The following is a 19,966-nucleotide window of genomic DNA, read 5'->3' on the forward strand; positions in this document are numbered from 1 at the left end:
AGAATCCTATCTGATTTAGGGAGTACAAAGATAATGAAACTACTCCCAACTGTTCCACAGCGTGATGCATCACCAAACCAATAAACCCGCCCTTCAAACCTCCAATCAACAGCAGCTATTACAACTGACACATGAAAGAACCTTGGCAATCCCGTTACAGAGGGCAATCACTGAAAAACTGGTGGAATGCCCCAATTACAGTGCACCCCATAATAGATCACCCACCCATTCCAGAGCCCAGTTCCCCAATACAGTGCACCCCATAATAGATCATCTGCCCAATACAGTGCACCCCATAATAGATCACCCACCCATTCCAGAGCCCAGTTCCCCCAATACAGTGCACCCCATAATAGATCGTCTGCCCATTACAGAGCACTTGCTGCACATTACCGAGTGTCCCCCATTACAGCGAGCAGCCCCCATCACAGAGCATTATATATATTTTTTAAAACAAGCATTAAATGTCTTCTCCCAGTTTCAATCACCAGGTAACCAATTAACACAGGAGATGAAATGAAAATTAAATTCAGGCAATTACACAATACAAAGCACTTAACCAGGACCCTGCTCCCTTTAAACCAAAGCATTGGTGCATCAAAATGTAATCGACCACACTGATAATCGATGGGTCATTCACATTCCCAGAAGAGGCACCTGCCCAGTATCAGACTGAGCCACTGACACAGTGATTGGAGCATCACATCCCCAGATAGTTCATGGTACTGAATTCCTTTCAGTGAGCTGAGTATTGGTCAGTTGGCCATTTACTGTGGAAATAGGCTCCCTCCTTCCCAAATGATTCTTTCTCCAAATGATGATTCCTATTTCAAAGCCCATCAACGCGTGAATACTTGGGCTTTGGGTCACTCCTGTTTGCCCCAGGGAGCTGCTCTGAGCTCCTACTCTTTCACCTTGGGCTGCGTTGCCCAGAAACCACATCCCCCCCACCCCCACCCCCACATGTTGCCCCTTCCCCAGGCCACTCTTACCTGGGACATCTGTGGTCTGAAGTTGATGTCCTTGAGTTCGATGGATCCGGGGCTCAGGTTGTGCAGGAGTTGACACAATAACACGCCATCCCTCAGAGCCTGCGCCAGGTCAAACACCTGAGCCGCTGGCCACACCACCCGGTGATTGGGGGGCAACACCTTCGAGTCGATGAGCCAGCGCCCACACTGCCTCCATTCCTCCATCCTGTAGGCAGGGGAGTCAGCAGGAGTGAGGGGGCAGTGGGGTGAGGGAGAGGGCAGGGGTGAGCCCGGCTTGAAGCTCAGTGATTGGGGGTGTCCGGGAGTCCCTGCCGCTGAAGCGCTGCTCAGAGCCGGGGCTCAGGCTGGCGCTGGCCGGGGCGGGGGTCCGGGGGCCGGGGCGGGGACCCGGGGCTGTTCCCACAGACCCTGAGCGGGGAGAAAGCGGCCTCTCCAGCAGCGCGGAGCCGATACTCAGTCACTCCTTCCCCGGATACAATGTATCTGCGGCCGGCCGCTCTGTAACTTTGTATCCGAAGCAGACACTCGGTGGCAACGACTGATCGGCGGACACCAGCAAACAGCGCGGGGGCGCGCCGGAGGGCGCGTGTCCGCGGGGGGGGGGTGCGCGTGTCCGCGGGGTGAGCTGTGCGCGTGTCCGTGGCCAGTGCTTTGCTCTGATTTTACTCAATGGGAAGTTTAATCCGTGCGTTTCGCAGAGACAGAAAGGGCGGGCAGTTACAAAGAGGAGCTTTAGAACCACTGCTAATTCCTCAATACTATTAGAATGGTGACAGCACAGGAGCAGGCCATTCGGCCCGTCCTGTCTGTACCGGCTCTCTGCAAGAGTAATTCACCCAGTCCCACTCCCCCGCACTTTGCCTGTCGCCCTGTAAATGTTTCCTCTTCCGATATTTCTCCAACTGCCTTTGAAAAGGGCCGATTGAATCTGTCTCCAGCACACTATCAAGCAGTGCCTCCCACTTCCCAAACACTCACTGTGCTGTGTAAAAATGTGTTTTCCTCACACAAAAACAAGAAATGCTGGAATCACTCAGCAGGTCTGGCAGCATCTGTGGAAAGAGAAGCAGAGTTAACGTTTCGGGTCAGTGACCCTTCTTCATGTTTTCCTCATGTCGCCTCTGGTTCTTTTGCCAATCACCTTAAATTGGTGTCAATGGGAACAGTTTCTCCCTATCTGTTCTGTCCAGATGCTTCAAGAAGACTGGAAGAGCGATAGTGATAGGAGATTCAATAGAGGAATACACAGGCATTTCCGCCACCGGTATCAGACCCACCGGCCATCCATGTCTCCGCTTTAAAGACGTCTGCAAACGCGACATGAAGTCCTGTGACATTGATCACAAGTCGTGGGAGTCAGTTGCCAGTGATCGCCAGAGCTGGTGGACAGCCATAAAGGCAGGGCTAAAGTGTGGCGAATCGAAGAGACTTAGCAGTTGGCAGGAAAAAAGACAGAAGCGCAAGGGGAGAGCCAACTCTGTAACAGCCCCAACAACCAATTTTATCTGCAGCGCCTGTGGAAGAGTCTGTCACTCTAGAATTGGCGCTGCTTCACAAACCACTGTCCACCTCTAGGCACTTACCCACTGTCTCTCGAGACAAGGAGGCCAAAGAAGAAGACGACGTGAATCCAGAATGGGGTGGTTCCTCACTCGTGCCAGGGTCAAGGATGTCACTGAACGGCTGCAGAGCACGCTGAGAGGGGAGGGTGAACAGCCGGCAGTCGTGGTCCACATTGGTATCAACTACATAGGTAGGAAGAGGAATGTGGTTCTGCAGGCAGAGTTTGGAGAGCTAGGTAAGAAATTAACAAGCAGGACCTCAAAAGTAATAATCTCCGGATTACTCCCAGTCTCACACACAAGTGAGTATAGAAATAGGAGGATAGAACAGATGAATGCGTGGGTGGAAAGATGGTGCAGGAGGGAGGCCTTTAGATTCCTAAGACACCAGGGCCAGTTCTACGGGAGATGAGACCTATACAGGATGGACAGGTTGCATCTGAACAGAGCTGGGACAAATTTCCTTGTGGGGTGATTTACTAGTGCTATTGGGGAGGGTTTAAACTAACTTGGCAGGGGTATGGGCTCCAGGAGATAATACAAGAGAGGAACACCAAGGTGCACAGAGAATTGGGAGAGACTGATTGTGCTAGAGGAGGAAACAGTAAAGTATTAGGTGGGGTCAGAGTTAGATGGAAAGTAATAAAGTCTAAATTAGGATTATTGTGCATGTATGTGAATGGGCGGAGTGTGGTAAATAAGATTGGTGAGTTGCAGGTGCAGATAGTCACATGGAAATATGAAATTGTGGCGATAACGGAGATCTGGCTCAAAGAAGGGCAGGACTTGGTACTAAATATTCCCTGATACAAGGTGTTCAGGAAAGTAAGGAAGGAAGGAAAGGGGGAGGGGTGGCAGTATTGATTAAGGAGAACATTGTAGTGCTGGAGAGAACACAAGAACACAGTAAATAAGAGCAGGAGTAGACCATTTAGCCCATCGAGCCTGCTCCGCTATTCAATATGATCATCACTGATCTTCGGCTTCAACTCCATTTTCCTGCCTGCTCCCCATATCCCTTGATTCCCTGAGACACCAAAAATCTATCTATCCCAGACTTAAATGTATTCAATGATGGAGCATCCACAATCCTCTGGGGTAGAGAATTCCAAAGATTCACAATCCTTTGAGTGAAGTAATTTCTCCTCATCTCAGTCCGAAATGATTGGCCCCATATCCTGAGACCGTGCCCCCGTGTTTTAGATTCCCCGACCAGTCGAAACAATCTCTCAGCTTCTACCCTATCAAACCCTTTCAGAATCTTGTATGTCTCAATGAGATCACCTCTCATTCTTCTAAACTCCAGAGAATATCGGCCCAATTTACTCAGCCTCTCATCACAGGACAACCCCCTCATCCCAGGGACCAATTTAGTAAATCTTCACTGCACTGCCTCCAGAGCAAGTATATCCTTTCTTAAATATAGAGACCTAAACTGTGCACAGTATTCCAGGTGCAGTCTCACCAAAACCCTGTACAATTGTAGCAATACTTCCTTATTGCTGTACTCCAATCCCCTTGCAATAAAGGACAACATTGCCATTTACCTTCCTAATTGCTTGCTGTACCTGCATGCTAACTTTCTGTGTTCCTTATACAGGTGCACACAAGTCTCTTTAAACATCAACACTTACAAGTTTCACACCTTTAAAAAATATTCTGCTTGTCTATTCTTACGACCAAAATGAATAACTTCACACTTCCCTCCGTTATACTCCATCTGTCATCTTGTTGCCCACTCACTTAACCTGTCTATATCTCTTTGCAGACTCTCTATGTCCTCCCCACAACATACCTTTCCACATAGCTTTGTATCATCAGCAAACCTAGATATATTACTCTCCGTCTCTTCATCTAAGTCATTGATATAGAGTGTAAATAGCTGAGAACCCAGCACTGATCTTTGCGGCATTCCACTATTCACTGCCTGCAAACTGGAAAATGCCCTGTTTATGCCCACTCTTTGCTTCCTGTCTGTAACCAATACTCTATTCATGCTCTTATCTTACTCCCAACTCCCTGAGCCCTTATCCTGCCTATTAACCTATTGTGTGGCACCTTAATCGAATGCCTTTTTGAAATCCAGGTATACTACATCTACTGGTTCCTCCTTATCTACCCTACTAGCTACATCCTCAAAAACTCTAATAAATTTGTAAAACAGGATTTCCCTTTATTAAAACCACATTGATTTGTTCTATTCATGCTGTGCTTTTCTAAGTGTATTGTTAAGACTTCCTTAATAATAGATTCCAACATTTTCCCGACGACTGTTGTTAGTCTAACTGTCCTGTAGTTCCCTGTTTTCTCTCTCCCTCCTTTCTTGAAAAGCAGTGTAACATTTGCCAACTTTCAATCTGATGGGACCGTTCCCGAACATAAGGAATTTTGGAAAATCAAAGCTAACGCATCCACTATCGCTGTAGCTATCTCTTTTAGAACCCTAGGGTGTAGGCCATCAGTTCCTGGGGATTTGTCAGATTTTAGTCCCTTAAGTTTCTCCAACACTTCTACTCTGCTGATAATTTCCTTAAATTCCTCTCTCTTTTTTGGCCCCTAGGTTACCGTCTAAGTATCATCACCTCATTCCATGACAATATGAAAGGCACAATTCAACATGGTGGCTCCTCATCAGACCCCTTTCCTATCATGAGTGGCGTGAAACAGGGCTGTGTTCTTGCACCTACACTGTTTGGGATTTTCTTCTCCCTGCTGCTTTCACATGCGTTCAAGTCCTCTGAAGAAGGAATTTTCCTCCACACAAGATCAGGGGGCAGGTTGTTCAACCTTGCCCATCGAAGAGCGAAGTCCAAAGTACGGAAAGTCCTCATCAGGGAACTCCTCTTTGCTGACGATGCTGCTTTAACATCTCACACTGAAGAGTGCCTGCAGAGTCTCATCGACAGGTTTGCGGCTGCCTGCAATGAATTTGGCCTAACCATCAGCCTCAAGAAAACGAACATCATGGGACAGGACGTCAGAAATGCTCCATCCATCAACATTGGCGACCATGCTCTGGAAGTGGTTCAAGAGTTCACCTACCTAGGCTCAACTATCACCAGTAACCTGTCTCTAGATGCAGAAATCAACAAGCGCATGGGAAAGGCTTCCACTGCTATGTCCAGACTGGCCAAGAGAGTGTGGGAAAATGGCGCACTGACACGGAACACAAAAGTCCGAGTGTATCAAGCCTGTGCCCTCAGTACCTTGCTCTATGGCAGCAAGGACAACGTATGTCAGCCAAGAGTGACGTCTCAATTCATTCCATCTTCGCTGCCTCCGGCGAATACTTGGCATCAGGTGGCAGGACCGTATCTCCAACACAGAAGTCCTTGAGGCGGCCAACATCCCCAGCTTATACACACTACTGAGTCAGCGGCGCTTGAGATGGCTTGGCCATGTGAGCCACATGGATGATGGCAGGATCCCCAAGGACACATTGTACAGCGAGCTCGCCACTGGTATCAGACCCACCGGCCGTCCATGTCTCCGCTTTAAAGACGTCTGCAAACGCGACATAAAGTCCTGTGACATTGATCACAAGTCGTGGGGGTCAGTTGCCAGTGATCGCCAGAGCTGGCGGGCAGCCATAAAGGTGGGGCTAAAGCGTGGCGAGTCGAAAAGACTTAGTAGTTGGCAGGAAAAAAGACAAAAGCGCAAGGGGAGAGCCAAATGTGTAACAGCCCCGACAAACAAATTTTTCTGCATCACCTGTGGAAGAGTCTGTCACTCTAGAATTGGCCTTTTTAGCCACTCCAGGCAGTGCTCCACACATCACTGACCACCTCCAGGCGCTTACCCATTGTCTCTCGAGATAAGGACGCCAAAGAAGAAGAAGAAGGTTACCGTCTATTCCTGGTATAAAACTTGTGTCTTCGACTATGAAGACGGACTCAAAATATTTGTTCAATGCCTCTGCCATTTCCTCATTCCCCATGATAATTTCTCCTGTCTCTGCTTCCAAGGGACCAATGTTTACTTTAGCTACTCTCTTCCTTTTGATATACCAATAAAAGCTCTTACAATCTGTTCTTATATTACTGGCTAATTTACTCTCATATTCTACTTATTTTCCTTTTCTTTCAACTTTTTGGTGGCCCTTTGCTGGTTTCTAAAACAGTCCCAATCCTCAGACTTGCTACTATTTTTGCAACATTGTAAGCCACTTCTTTTAATCTAATACTAACCTTAATTTCCTTTGTAAGACACGGATAGGGTTTTCTTGCTTAGTTTTTGTTTTTAAATGGAATGTATTTTTGTTGAACATTTTGAATTGTTTCTTTAAAGGTTTCCAATTCTTCATTTACCACCATATCTTTTAGCCTATTTACCCAATTTACCTTAGCCAGTTCTCCCCTCATGCCTACGTAATTGGGTTTGTTTAAACTTAAGATTCTTGTTTGTGATTGGAGTATGTCACTTTCAAACTTAACATGAAATTCAATGATATTAAGATCACTATTTCCCAGTGGATCTTTTATTATGACATTACTAATTAACCCTGCTTCATTACACGATACTAGATCTAAGATAGCTTTATCCCTAGTTGATTCCACAACGTATTGTTCCAAGAAACTGTCCTGAAAACATTCTACAAACTCATATTCCAGACCACTCTTTCCAATTTCATTGTCCTGGTCTATATGAAAATTAAAGTCCCCCACAATTATTACATTGTCTTTGTTGCAAGCTCCAATAATTTCTTGTTTAATACTCTGTCCAATGGCATAACTACTGGTAGGGGCCCAACAAACTACTCCTACCAGTGTTTTCTGATTCTTGCTATTCCTTATTTCCACCCATATTGATTCTACTTCATGACCTTCTGAGGACGGATCCTTTCTCATTAATGTCGTTAAGTCCTTTACTATCAGTGCTACTCTTCCTCCTTTGCCATTCTGTCTTTCCAAAATATTGTGTATCCTAGAATATTTAACTCCCAACCTTGATCACCTTGTAACCATGTCTCTGTAATGGCAATTAGATCTAAGTTGTTTACCTTTATCTGAGCCACTTGTTCATCGATCTTATTGCAGGTGTTTCATGCATTGAGATAAAGAACATTTAATTTCATTTTTTCACTTCTATTCCCTGCAATGACCTTATTTGCTGATGTACAATTTTTGTTAAACTCTCTGTCCCTTCCTGTCCCATTCTCTTTACCCACAACACTATACTGTTCCGATGCCTCGACCTTCTCTTTGGATTTCCAAGTCTCCCTTCACCTGAAGACTACACCCACCACCCCCCTTAGTTCACAACCTCCTGTCTTATCTGCTAACGCACTCTTAAATTTGTATGCTCTGTCCCTTCCTGCCACACTCTGATTATCATTACTCTTACTGCTATCTTGCGCTTGCCTTCTCCTCTCTCTTTAAATGATCACATCTTCCCTCACTTGATCCCTTGCCCCCAATATTTAGTTTAAAGCCCTCTACCGCCCTAGTTATATGACTTGCCAGAGAGAGGATGTCAAGGACAGAATCTATTTGGCTAGAGCTGAGAAACAAAAAAGGCAAAAAGCAGGAAAGATGTAGAGGAACATATTTGCAAGGAAATTACAGAGAGATGCAGGAATTATAGAGTGGTTATAATGGGGGACTTTAATTATCTGAATATAAACTGAGATAATAGTAGTAAAGGGCAGGGAGGAGCAAGAGTTCTTAGAGTGTGTTTAGGAGAACTTTCTACAACAATATGTTTCCAGTCAAACGAGAAACGAGGCACTGCTAGACCTGGTCCTCGGGAATGAGGTGGGCCAAGTGGATCAAGTATCATAGAAACATAGAAAATAGGAGCAGGAGCAGGCCATTCGGCCCTTCAAGCCTGCTCCACCATGTGATCATCCAACTCAGTAAACTGTTCCGGCTTTCGCCCCATACCCTTTGATCCCTTTAGACCCAAGAGCTATATCTAACTCCTTTTTGAAAACATACAATGTTTTGGCCTCAACTGCTTTCTGTGGTAACGAATTCCACAGGCTCACCATTCTCTGGGAGAAGAAATTTCTCCTCATCTCAGTCCTGAAAGGTTTACCCCATATCCTGAGACGACGACCCCTGGTTCTGGACTCCCCCACCATCAGGAACATCCTTCCTGCATCTACCCTGTCAGGTCCTGTTAGAATTTTATAGGTATCAGAAGGGGAACATTTAGGGGACAGTGATCATTGTATCATAAGGTTTAGGCTGACTATGGAAAAGGACAAAGAACAATCCAGAGTAAAAATAATTAACTAGGGGAAAGCCAACTTCAATCGGGTAAGAATGAATCAGGCCCAGACAAACTGGAATCAAAGGTTGGCAGCCAAAATGATAACTGAACAATGGGCTGCCTTTAAAGAAGAGATAGTTGGGGCACAGTCAAGGTATATTTCCACGAAGGGGAAAGGTAGGGCAAACAAATCCAGAGTAAAGGCCTGCTACCTGACCTGAACCCGACGGGACCTAACAACATGTGTCGGGTTCGGGTCAGGTCCAGTCGCACTTCCGGGTCCAGCATTCGGGCTCGGGTCAGGTCAGGCCAGATTACACATGCTCTATCACCATCTCAGGTAAGTGACTCTAATGTTAATTTACTTTTTGGACTTTAAAGGTGGTTTTGTTACAGTTATTTTAAGCTTGTGCAGGTAAGGAACAAAGTGAAAAATGGAAGGTAAGTTAACTGATGGTCGGTCAGGCGCGGGAAAAAATGGAAGGACTCGGGCCGAGTTGCGCTCGGGCTTGGATGGGGTTCTGTTGGGCTCGGGTCGGGTCTCATTTGCAGACCCGAGCAGGCCTTTAATCCAGAGCTCTCTGGATGATGAAAGAGATAGAGATTAAGATGAAGAAGAAAAGGTGTGCTGATGACAGATGTCTGATGAATAATACAACCCAAGAACCAGGCTGAATATAGAAGGGTCAGCAGGGAAGTGAAAAAGCAAATAAGAGAAGCAAAGAGAGCGTATGAAGAGAGACTGGCAGCTAATATAAAAGGGAATCTAAAAGTCTTCTGTAGGCATATTAATACAAAGAACAAAGAACAGTACAGCACAGGAACAGGCCATTCGGCCCTCCAAGCCTGCACCGATCTTGATGCCTGCCTAAACTAAAACCTTCTGCACTTCCGGGGTCCGTATCCCTCTATTCCCATCCTATTCATGTATTTGTCAAGATGTCTCTTAAACGTCTCTATGGTACCTGCTTCCACCACCTCCCCCAGCAGCAAGTTCCAGGCACTCACCACCCTCTGTGTAAAGAACTTGCCTCACACATCCCCTCTAAACTTTTCCCCTCTCACCTTAAACCTATGTCCCCTAGTAACTGACTCTTTCACCCTGGGAAAAAGCTTCTGACTATCCACTCTGTCCATGCCACTCATAACTTTGTAAACCTCTATCATGTCGCCCCTCCACCTCCGTCATTCCAGTGAAAACAATCCGAGTTTATCCAACCTCTCCTCATAGCTAATGCCCTCCAGACCAGGCAACATCCTGGTAAACCTCTTCTGTACCCTCTCCAAAGCCTCCACGTCCTTCTGGTAGTGTGGCGACCAGAATTGCACGCAATATTCTAAGTGTGGCCTAACTAAAGTTCTGTACAGCTGCAGCATGACTTGCCAATTTTTATATTCTATGCTCCGACCGATGAAGGCAAGCATGCCGTATGCCTTCTTGACTACTTTATCCACCTGCGTTGCCACTTTCAGTGACCTGTGGACCTGTACGCCCAGATCTCTCTGCCTGTCAATACTCCTAAGGGTTTTGCCATTTACTGTATACTTCCCACCTGCATTAGACCTTCCAAAATGCATTACCTCACATTTGTCCAGATTAAACTCCATCTGCCATTTCTCTGCCCAAGTCTCCAACCGATCTATATCCTGCTGTATCCTCTGACAATCCTCATCACTGTCCGCAACTCCACCAACCTTTGTGTCATCCGCAAACTTACAAATCAGACCAGCTACATTTTCCTCCAAATCATTTATATATACTACAAACAGCAAAGGTCCCTAGTCACATCCCTCCATTCAGAAAAGCACCCTTCCACTGCTACCCTCTGTCTTCTATGACCGAGCCAGTTCTGTATCCATCTTGCCAGCTCACCTCTGATCCCGTGTGACTTCACCTTTTGTACCAGTCTGCCATGAGGGACCTTGTCAAAGGCTTTACTGAAGTCCATATAGATAACATCCACTGCCCTTCCTTCATCAATCATCTTCGTCACTTCCTCAAAAAACTCAATCAAATTAGTGAGACACGACCTCCCCTTCACAAAACCATGCTGCCTCTGGCTAATAAGTTTGTTTGTTTCCAAATGGGAGTAAATCCTGTCCCGAAGAATCCTCTCTAATAATTTCCCTACCACTGACGTAAGGCTCACCGGCCTATAATTTCCTGGATTATCCTTGCTACCCTTCTTAAACAAAGGAACAACATTGGCTATTCTCCAGTCCTCTGGGACCTCACCTGTAGCCAATGAGGATGCAAAGATTTCTGTCAAGGCCCCAGCAATTTCTTCCCTTGCCTCCCTCAGTATTCTGGGGTAGATCCCATCAGGCCCTGGGGACTTATCTACCTTAATGCTTTGCAAGGCACCCAACGCCTCCTCCTTTTTGATAATGAGATGACTGAGACTATCTACACTCCCTTCCCTAGGCTCATCATCCACCAAGTCCTTCTCTTTGGTGAATACTGATGCAAAGTACTCATTTAGTACCTTGCCCATTTCCTCTGGCTCCACACATAGATTCCCTTCTCTGTCCTTGAGTGGGCCAACCCTTTCCCTGGTTACCCTCTTGCTCTTTATATATGTATAAAAAGCCTTGGGATTTTCCTTAATCCTGTTTGCCAATGACTTTTCATGATCCCTTCTAGCCCTCCTGACTCCTTGCTTAAGTTCCTTCCTACTGTCTTTATATTCCTCAAGGGATTCGTCTGTTCCTAGCCTTCCAGCCCTTATGAATGCTTCCTTTTTCTTTTTGACGAGGCTCACAATATCCCGCGTTATCCAAGATTCCCGAAACTTGCCAAACTTATCCTTCTTCCTCACAGGAACATGTCAGTCACGGATTCTAATCAACTGACGATTGAAAGACTCCCACATGTCAGATGTTGATTTACCCTCAAACAGCCGCCCCCAATCTAAATTCTTCAGTTCCTGCCTAATATTGTTATAATTAGCCTTCCCCCAATTTAGCACCTTCACCCGAGGACTACTCTTATCCTTATCCACAAGTACCTTAAAACTTATGGAATTATGGTCACTGTTCTCGAAATGCTCCCCTACTGAAACTTTGACCACTTGGCCGGGCTCATTCCCCAATACCAGGTCCAGTACGGCCCCTTCCCTCATTGGACTATCTACATACTGTTTCAAGAAGTTCTCCTGGATGCTCCTTACAAATTCTGCCCCATCCAAGCACCTAGCACTACGTGAGTCCCAGTCAATCTAGAGGAAGTTAAAATCATCCAACACTACAACCCTGTTACCTTTACATCTTTCCAAAATAGTAAAAGAGTAGTAAAAGGAAGAATGGGGCCGATTAGGGACCAAAAAGGGGATTTACAAATGGAGAGAGGGGCATGGCTGAGGTAACAAATGAATACTCTGCATCTGTCTTTACCAAGGAAGACGATGCTGTGCGGTTCATAGTGAAAGAGGAGGTAATTCAGACACCTGAAGGGTTTAAAATTGATAAGGAGGAGGTATCGGGTAGGTAACATGATCAGCCATGATCGTATTGAATGGCGGTGCAGGCCCGAACAGCCGAATGGCCTACTCCTGCTCCTATTTTTCTATGTTCTATGGTAGGCTCGCTGTACTTAAAGTTGATAAGGCAGCAGGACTGGAAGATTTGCATCCAAGGATACTGAGAGTGGAAATTGCAGAGACACAGGCCATAATTTTCCAGTCTTCCTTCGATACAGGGGTGGTGCCAGAGGACTGGAGAATTGCAAATGTTACACCCTTGTTCAAAAAAGGTGCAACGATAAGCCCAGCAACTACAGGCCAGTCAGTTTAACCTCGGTGGGGAAGCTTTGAGAAACGATAATTCAGGACAAAATTAATAGTCACTTTGGAAAATGCTGGTTAATTAGGGAAAACCAGCATTGAAGGGCAAATCATGTTTAACTAACTTGCTGGAGTTTTTCGATGAGGTAAGAGAGAAGGTTGATCAGGGTAGTGCTGTTGATGTGGTGTACATGGACTTCCAAAAACATTTGATACAGTGCCGCACAACAGACTTGTGAGCAAAATCATAGCTCGTGGAATAAAAGGGACAGTAGCAATATGGATATGAAATTGGCTGTGCAACAGGAAACAGAGAGTAGTGGTAAATGGATGTTTTTTGGACTGGAGGAAAGTTTGTAGTGGAGTTCCCCAGGGGTCGGTGTTGGGACTCTTGCTGTTCCTGATATATATTAATGACCTTGAACTTGGTGTACAGGGCACAATTTCAAAATTTGTGGATGATACGAAACTTCGAAACATTGTGAACTGTGAGGAGGATAGTGTAGGCCTTCACAAGAAACATAGACTGGTTGGTGGAATGGGTGGACAAGTGGCAGATGAAACTTAATGCAGAGAAGTGTGAAGTGATTCATTTTGGTAGAAAGAATGTGGAGAGGCAGTATAAAATAAAGGGTGCAATTCTAAAGGAAGTGCAGGAGCAGAGAGACCTGAGTGTATATGTGCGTAAAAATCATTGAAGGTGGCAGGACAGGTTGAGGGAACGGTTAATAGAACATACAGTATCCTGGGCTTTATTAATAGGGGCATAGAGTACAAGAGCAAGGAAGTTATGTTAAACTTGTATAGAACACTAGTTCGGCCTCAACTGGAGTATTGTGTCCAGTTTTGGGCACTGCGCTTTCGGAAAGATGTGAAGGCATTAGAGAGGGTGCAGAAAAGATTCACAAGAATGGTTCCAGGGATGAGGAATTTCAGTTACATGGATAGATTGGAGAAGTTGGGACTATTTTCCTTGGAGGAGAAGGTTGTGAGGAGATTGATAGAGATGTTCAAAATCATGAGGGCTCTGGAAGGAGTAGATATGGGAAAACGGTTACCGTTGGTGGAAGGATCGAGAATCAGAGGGGACAAATTTAAGGTAATTGGCAAAAGAAGCAATGGAGACATGAAGAAAAACTTTTTCAGACAGCAAATGATTAAGGTCTGGAATGCACTGCCTGAGATTGTGGTGGAGGCAGGTTCAATCGAGGCAGTCAAGAGGGAATTGGATTGTTATCTGAAAAGGAAGAATATGCAGGGCCATGGAGAGAAGGTTGGGGAGTGGCACTAGTTAAATAGCACTTTCGGAGAGCCAGCACAGACACGATGGGCCAGATGGCCTCCTTCTGTATTGTAACGATTTTGTGATGTAACTGAAGTCTCACATCCCTGGAACTGTTCTCATAAATCTTTACTGCACCCTCTCTAAAGCCTTCACATCTTTCCTAAAATGTGGTGCTCAGAATTGGACACAATATTCCAGTTGAAGCCAAACTATTGTTCACCATAACTTCCTTGCTTTTGTACTCTATGCCTCTATTTGTAAAGCACAGGATCCTATATGCTTTATTATCTGCTCTCTCAACCTGCGGTGCCACCTTCAACAATTTGTGCACATATACCCCCAGGTCCCTCTACTCCTGCACCCCCTTTAGAATTGTATCCTTTATTTTATATTATCTCTCCCCTTCTTCCTACTAAAATGTATCACTTAACACTTCTCTGCATTAAATTTAATCTGTCATGTGTCCACCCATTCCACCAGCCTTGAAGTCCAGCACTATCCTCCCCACAGTTCATAACACTTCCAAATTTTGTATCATCTGCATAATTTGAAATATGCCCTGTACACCCAGATTTAGGTCATTAATATAGATCAAGAAAAGCAGGGATCCTAAGACCGACTCCTCGGGAACCCCACTATTTACTTTCCTCTAGTCCGAAATACAACCATTCATCACTACTCTCTGTTTCCTGTCACTCAGTCAATTTCATATCCAGGCTGCCACTGTCCCTTTTATTCCACAGGCTTCAACTTCGCTGACAAGCCTGTTATGTGGCACTTTATCAAATGCCTTTTGGAAGTCCATGTACACCACATCAACCACATTACCCTCATCAACCCTTTCCGTTACCTCATCAAAAAATTCAATCAAGTTCGTTAAACACAATTTGCCCTGAACAAATCCATTCTGGTTTTCCTTAATTAATCCCACTGTCCAAGTGACTGTGAATTTTGTCCTGATCATCGTTTCTAAAAGCTTTCCCACCAGCAAGGTTAAACCGACTGACCATTGCTAGCTCGATGTTTTAATCCCAATTCCCCGTATCCCTTAATGGCTGTACATCCTAAAATCTACCTCTTAAACACCGGACTTCAACACCATCCTTTTTAGATGCCCTTTTTTGACAATCAAGAGAGATTGCACTGGGTTGCCCCAGGGACATCTCATAAAACAATTATCTCCCCTTCTAACAGGGCACAACTAATAAAGAAATTCAGGTTGGACCTGGGGGTATACGTGCACAAATCATTGAAGGTGGCAGGGCAGGTTGAGAAAGTAGTTAAAAAAGCAGATGGAATCCTGGGCTTAATAAATAGAGGCATAGATTACAAAAACAAGGAAGTTATGGTGAACCTTTATCAAATACTGGTACAGACTCAACTGGAGTATTGTGTCCAATTCTGAGCACCACACTTTAGAAAGGATGTGAAGGCATTGGAAAGAGTGCAGAAAAGATTTATGAGAATAGTTCCGAGGATGAGAGACTTTAGTATCGTGGCTAGATTGGAGAAGCTGGGCTGTTCTCTTCAGAGAAAGTTGAGTGGAGGTTTGATAGAGGTGTTCAAAATCATGAGGGTCTAGACAGAGTAGATAGAGAGAAACTGTTCCCATTGGTGGAAGGATTGTGAACCAGAGGACACTGATTTAAGGTGATCAACAAAAGAAGCGACTGCGACATGAGGAAACACCTTTTATGCAGTGAATGGTTAGGATCTGGAATGCATCCTGAGAGTGTTCTGGAGACAGGTTCAAGTGCAACTTTCAAAAAGAGAACTGGGTAAGCACCTGAACAGGAAAGAATTGCAGGGCTCCGAGGAAAAGGCAGGGGAGTGGGACTAGCTGAGTTACTCTTGCAGAGAGCTGGCATAGACACGATGGGACAAATGGCCTCCTTTGTGCTGTAACCATTCTATGATTATATGAAATAAACATTTAATAAAACAATAGAACAAAATGAATTTGGCCTAACCATCAGCCTCAAGAAAACGAACATCATGGGGCAGGACGTCAGAAATGCTCCATCCATCAATATTGGCGACCACGCTCTGGAAGTGGTTCAAGAGTTCACCTACCTAGGCTCAACTATCACCAGTAACCTGTCTCTAGATGCAGAAATCAACAAACGCATGGGAAAGGCTTCCACTGCTATGTCCAGACTGGCCAAGAGAGTGTGGGAAAATGGCGCACTGACACGGAACACAAAAGTCCGCGTGTATCAAGCCTGTGTCCTCAGTACCTTGCTCTATGGCAGCGAGGCCTGGACAACGTATGTCAGCCAAGAGCGACGTCTCAATTCATTCCATCTTCGCTGCCTCCGGCGAATACTTGGCATCAGGTGGCAGGACCGTATCTCCAACACAGAAGTCCTCGAGGCGGCCAACATCCCCAGCTTATACACACTACTGAGTCAGCGGCGCTTGAGATGGCTTGGCCATGTGAGCCACATGGAAGATGGCAGGATCCCCAAAGGCACATTGTACAGCGAGCTCGTCACTGGTATCAGACCCACCGGCCGTCCATGTCTCCGCTTTAAAGACGTCTGCAAACGCGACATGAAGTCCTGTGACATTGATCACAAGTCGTGGGAGTCAGTTGCCAGCGTTTGCCAGAGCTGGTGGACAGCCATAAAGGCGGGGCTAAAGTGTGGCGAGTCGAAGAGACTTAGCAGTTGGCAGGGAAAAAGACAGAGGCGCAAGGGGAGAGCCAACTGTGTAACAGCCCCGACAAACAAATTTTTCTGCAACACCTGTGGAAGAGTCTGTCACTCTAGAATTGGCCTTCACAGCCACTCCAGGCGCTGCTCCACACACCACTGACCACCTCCAGGCGCTTACCCATTGTCTCTCGAGATAAGGAGGCCAAAGAAGAAAAAACAAAAGGGAACTTATAAAAGCTAAATTATACATAAAAGCGAAATACTGCTCTGCTGGAAATCTGAAATCAAAACAGAAAATGCTGGAATTACTCAGCAGGTCTGGCCGCATCTGCGGAGAGTGAAACAGAGTTAACAATTCAAGTCCGTGAACTTTCATCAGAACTGGAAAAAGTTAAAGATGTGACTGGTTTGAAGCCTAAGAGGCAGGGAAAGGAGGAAGGGAGGATTGAACAAAGGGGAAGGTTTGTGATAAGGTCGAGGGCCGAAGAGATTAAGTAACCATAGGGATGATGGTGCAAGGCAAAAGGGGGTGTGTTATGATCTCAGTGAGATCATTAACGTGAAAAATATGAGATATGAACCCCCAGACTAATTTAAAGAATTACACAACAAAATTTCATGTTTTAAGACTTTTATTATAACAACTAAACTAAAAGAAATCCCCATTAACTAAATAGTATTTTGTAAGTAGCTGATACCCCAAATTACAAAGAAAGGTATTTTCTTTACTTATTCGAACACTTGAAAACCTCGCATCACACTTATATGTTACACAATCCTCTTTGATACAGTTAAAAGTCCTAAAATCCTTCCAGTTGCAATGGATTGGATCTCTCAGACCTTTTCAAAATTAATATCCTCTCTGCTCACTTCTCTGAGCATTTCCAACCTGGATGTCCTCCTGGTCTTCTACTTGTCCACAAGCTTCAGCTTTCAAAACAGGTTAAAGTCTTCACAAAAAAAAAATGCTTTTCTCTCTCCACAGATGCTGCCAGACCTGCTGAGTGTTTCCAGCATTTCTTGTTTTTATTTCAGATTTCCAGCATCCGCAGTATTTTGCTTTTATTAAAGTCTTCACAGCCTTTCACTGTCTCAGGTTTCCAAGAGTAGGTGTCCCCTCTCTCTCTCAAGGCCACAACTGCTGTTTTTTTCTTACAGCCTGTCTGCCTTCAGAAAATCTGTCAAATTTATCTGGACTCAAAAGTCAGTAGCTTATTATCTTGTTCCAATATGCAAAGTCCAGAAGTCTGGTTTCACAGAGCCACCTGGACCTTCCATTGTTCCCAGGTGTTAACAGCTGCTTGGTACATTCGCATCTTCAGAATCGCTGACTCCGTTGATACAACACGAAGGTCTGGGAAGGCGAAACCCATTGTTCTCCCAGTGTTACCCCTACAGTCTTGTTTTTAAAAAATTCTTTGATCTATATTCTCTGTTGTCCTGGTAACCAAGATTTATGTCTTGTCCTTTTACAGAGTGGATATGAGGTCACCTGACTTTCCAGAGTCCATCTTAAACTTTTAAAAAATCATAATGTTTATAAACATAATCATGTTACAAAGTCCAGCATTCATAAGAGGGTGATAATAAGACAGGTAAAGAAACAAACGATGTATCTAGAGGAGGTGTAAACGGCAACTGCAGCATCATTACCAAAAGCTGCCATCCAAAAAAAAAAACACAAGACAAAGTGGGGGTAGAGGTTATGATCTGAAACTGTTGAACTCAATGTTGAGTCGAGGAGGCTATAAAGTGCCTGATTGAAAAATGAGGTGCTGTTCCTTGAGCTTCTTTGGAACAGAGAGATCAGAGTGGCAGTAGAATGGAGAATTAAAATGACAGGTGACTGGAGCTCAGGGTCATGCCTGCGGACTGAATGGAGATGCTTCACAAAGTTGTCACCCAATCTGCGTTCAGTCTCCCCTATTTAGAGAACACTACATTGTGAGCAGCGGAATGCAGCATACTAAATTGATATAAGTACAAGTAAATAGCTGTTCCACTTGCAATAAAGACTTGCATTTATATGGCACCTTTCACGACCACAGGACATCCCAAAGCGCTTTACAGTGAATGAAGTACTTTTGAAACATAGTTGCATCTCCTGTGCCTGCATAGAAAGGTGCCGTAGGAAAGCGGGAAGGTCTTGAGCATGACTGAGGAGTGGACCAGGGTGTCATGGAGGGAACGGTCCCTTCGGAATGCCGAAAGGGACGGGGAAGGGAAGATATGTTTGGTGGTGACATCACACTGGAGGTGACAAAATTGGTGAAGATTGAGCCATTAAATAGGGAGGCTGGTGGAATGGAAGGTGAGGACAATAGGACCCTATCATGGTTCTGGGAGGGAGGGGAAGGGGTGAGAGCAGAAATGCAGGAAATGGAACGGAGACGGTTGAGGGCCCCGTCAACCACAGTGGGGGAGAAATCACTGGTTGAGGAAAAGGAAGACATATTAGAAGCACTGTTATGGAAGGTTGTATCATCCTGAACAAATGTGTTAGAGATGGAGAAACTGGGAGAATGGAATCTAGTTCTTGCAGGAAATTGGATGTGAGGAAGTGTAGTCAAGGTAGTTGGGGAGTCCGTGGGCTTATAGTGAATGTTTGTTGATAGCCTATCCTCAGAAATGGAGTCAGAGAAGTCGAGGAAGGGAAAAGTCTGAGATGGACCATGTGAAGACAAGGGAAGAGTGGAGGAAAAGTTTATGGAACTTTCCAGTTCAGGGTGGGAGCAGGAAAAGGCATCAATACAGTCATCAATGTACTGGAAAAAGAGGTGAAGGAGAGGACCTCAGTAGGACTAGAACAAGGAATGTTCCACAAAAAGGCAGGCATAGGTAGGACCCATACGGATACCCAAAACAACACCTTTTATTTGGAGGAAGTGAGTTGAGTTAAAGGAGAAGTTGTTCAATGTGAGAACAACTTCAGCCAGGCAGAGGAGGGTGGTGGTGGATGGAGACTGGCTGTGCCTCTGTTCAAGAAAGAAACAGAGAGACCTCAGGCCGACCTGGTGGGGGATGGAGGTGTTGAGGGATTGGATACCACAAGCAATATTATTATTGTTTGATAAACACATGTGGTTTAAAAGAATAGGATATGCTGATAAGGTGAGATGAAATAGGGTGGGAGGAGGCTCATGTGGAGCAGAAACACCAGCACGGAGCAGATGGGTGAATGGCCTGATTCTGTGCTGTAAAATTCCATGTCATTCTATGTAATATGACATGCGTGTATAAGACAACCAAGTTTTCAGAAACTGACCTGCTGTTGTTTCCAGTATTTTGTGAGTCATTTCAAATTTTGGGTACAAGTCAGGTGCAGCTGGTAACTCTTCCCTCCCTCCACTCTCTCTTGAGTCAAAAGATTGTGGGTTTGAGGCCCACTTCATTTTGAGAATCCATATTCTACCCAAAGCAGGGAAATAGGTCTAATTGGATAACTGTTCCAAAAAGCTGGCACAGAAACGATGGC

At 45.1% G+C, this 19,966-nt stretch overlaps 1 protein-coding gene across 6 annotated transcripts in view; it reads right to left on the reverse strand.

Annotated features, from left to right (window-relative positions):
- The window catches only part of vav2 (vav 2 guanine nucleotide exchange factor), a 292,220-nt gene extending 290,652 nt beyond the window's left edge, over window positions 1–1,568 (reverse strand). For all 6 annotated transcript variants that reach the window (XR_010968976.1, XM_068012004.1, XM_068012006.1 and 3 more), the window contains exon 1: window positions 993–1,568. Coding sequence is in view for 5 of the 6 variants with exons in the window: in XM_068012004.1 (XP_067868105.1) it covers window positions 993–1,196 (204 nt within the window). In the remaining variant the exon portion in view is untranslated. The remainder of the gene's footprint in view (window positions 1–992) is intronic.
- Between the last annotated feature and the right edge of the window lie 18,398 nt (window positions 1,569–19,966).

This window comes from Heterodontus francisci, chromosome 32 (genome assembly GCF_036365525.1).
Source record: "Heterodontus francisci isolate sHetFra1 chromosome 32, sHetFra1.hap1, whole genome shotgun sequence".
Taxonomy (NCBI): Eukaryota; Metazoa; Chordata; class Chondrichthyes; order Heterodontiformes; family Heterodontidae; genus Heterodontus; species Heterodontus francisci.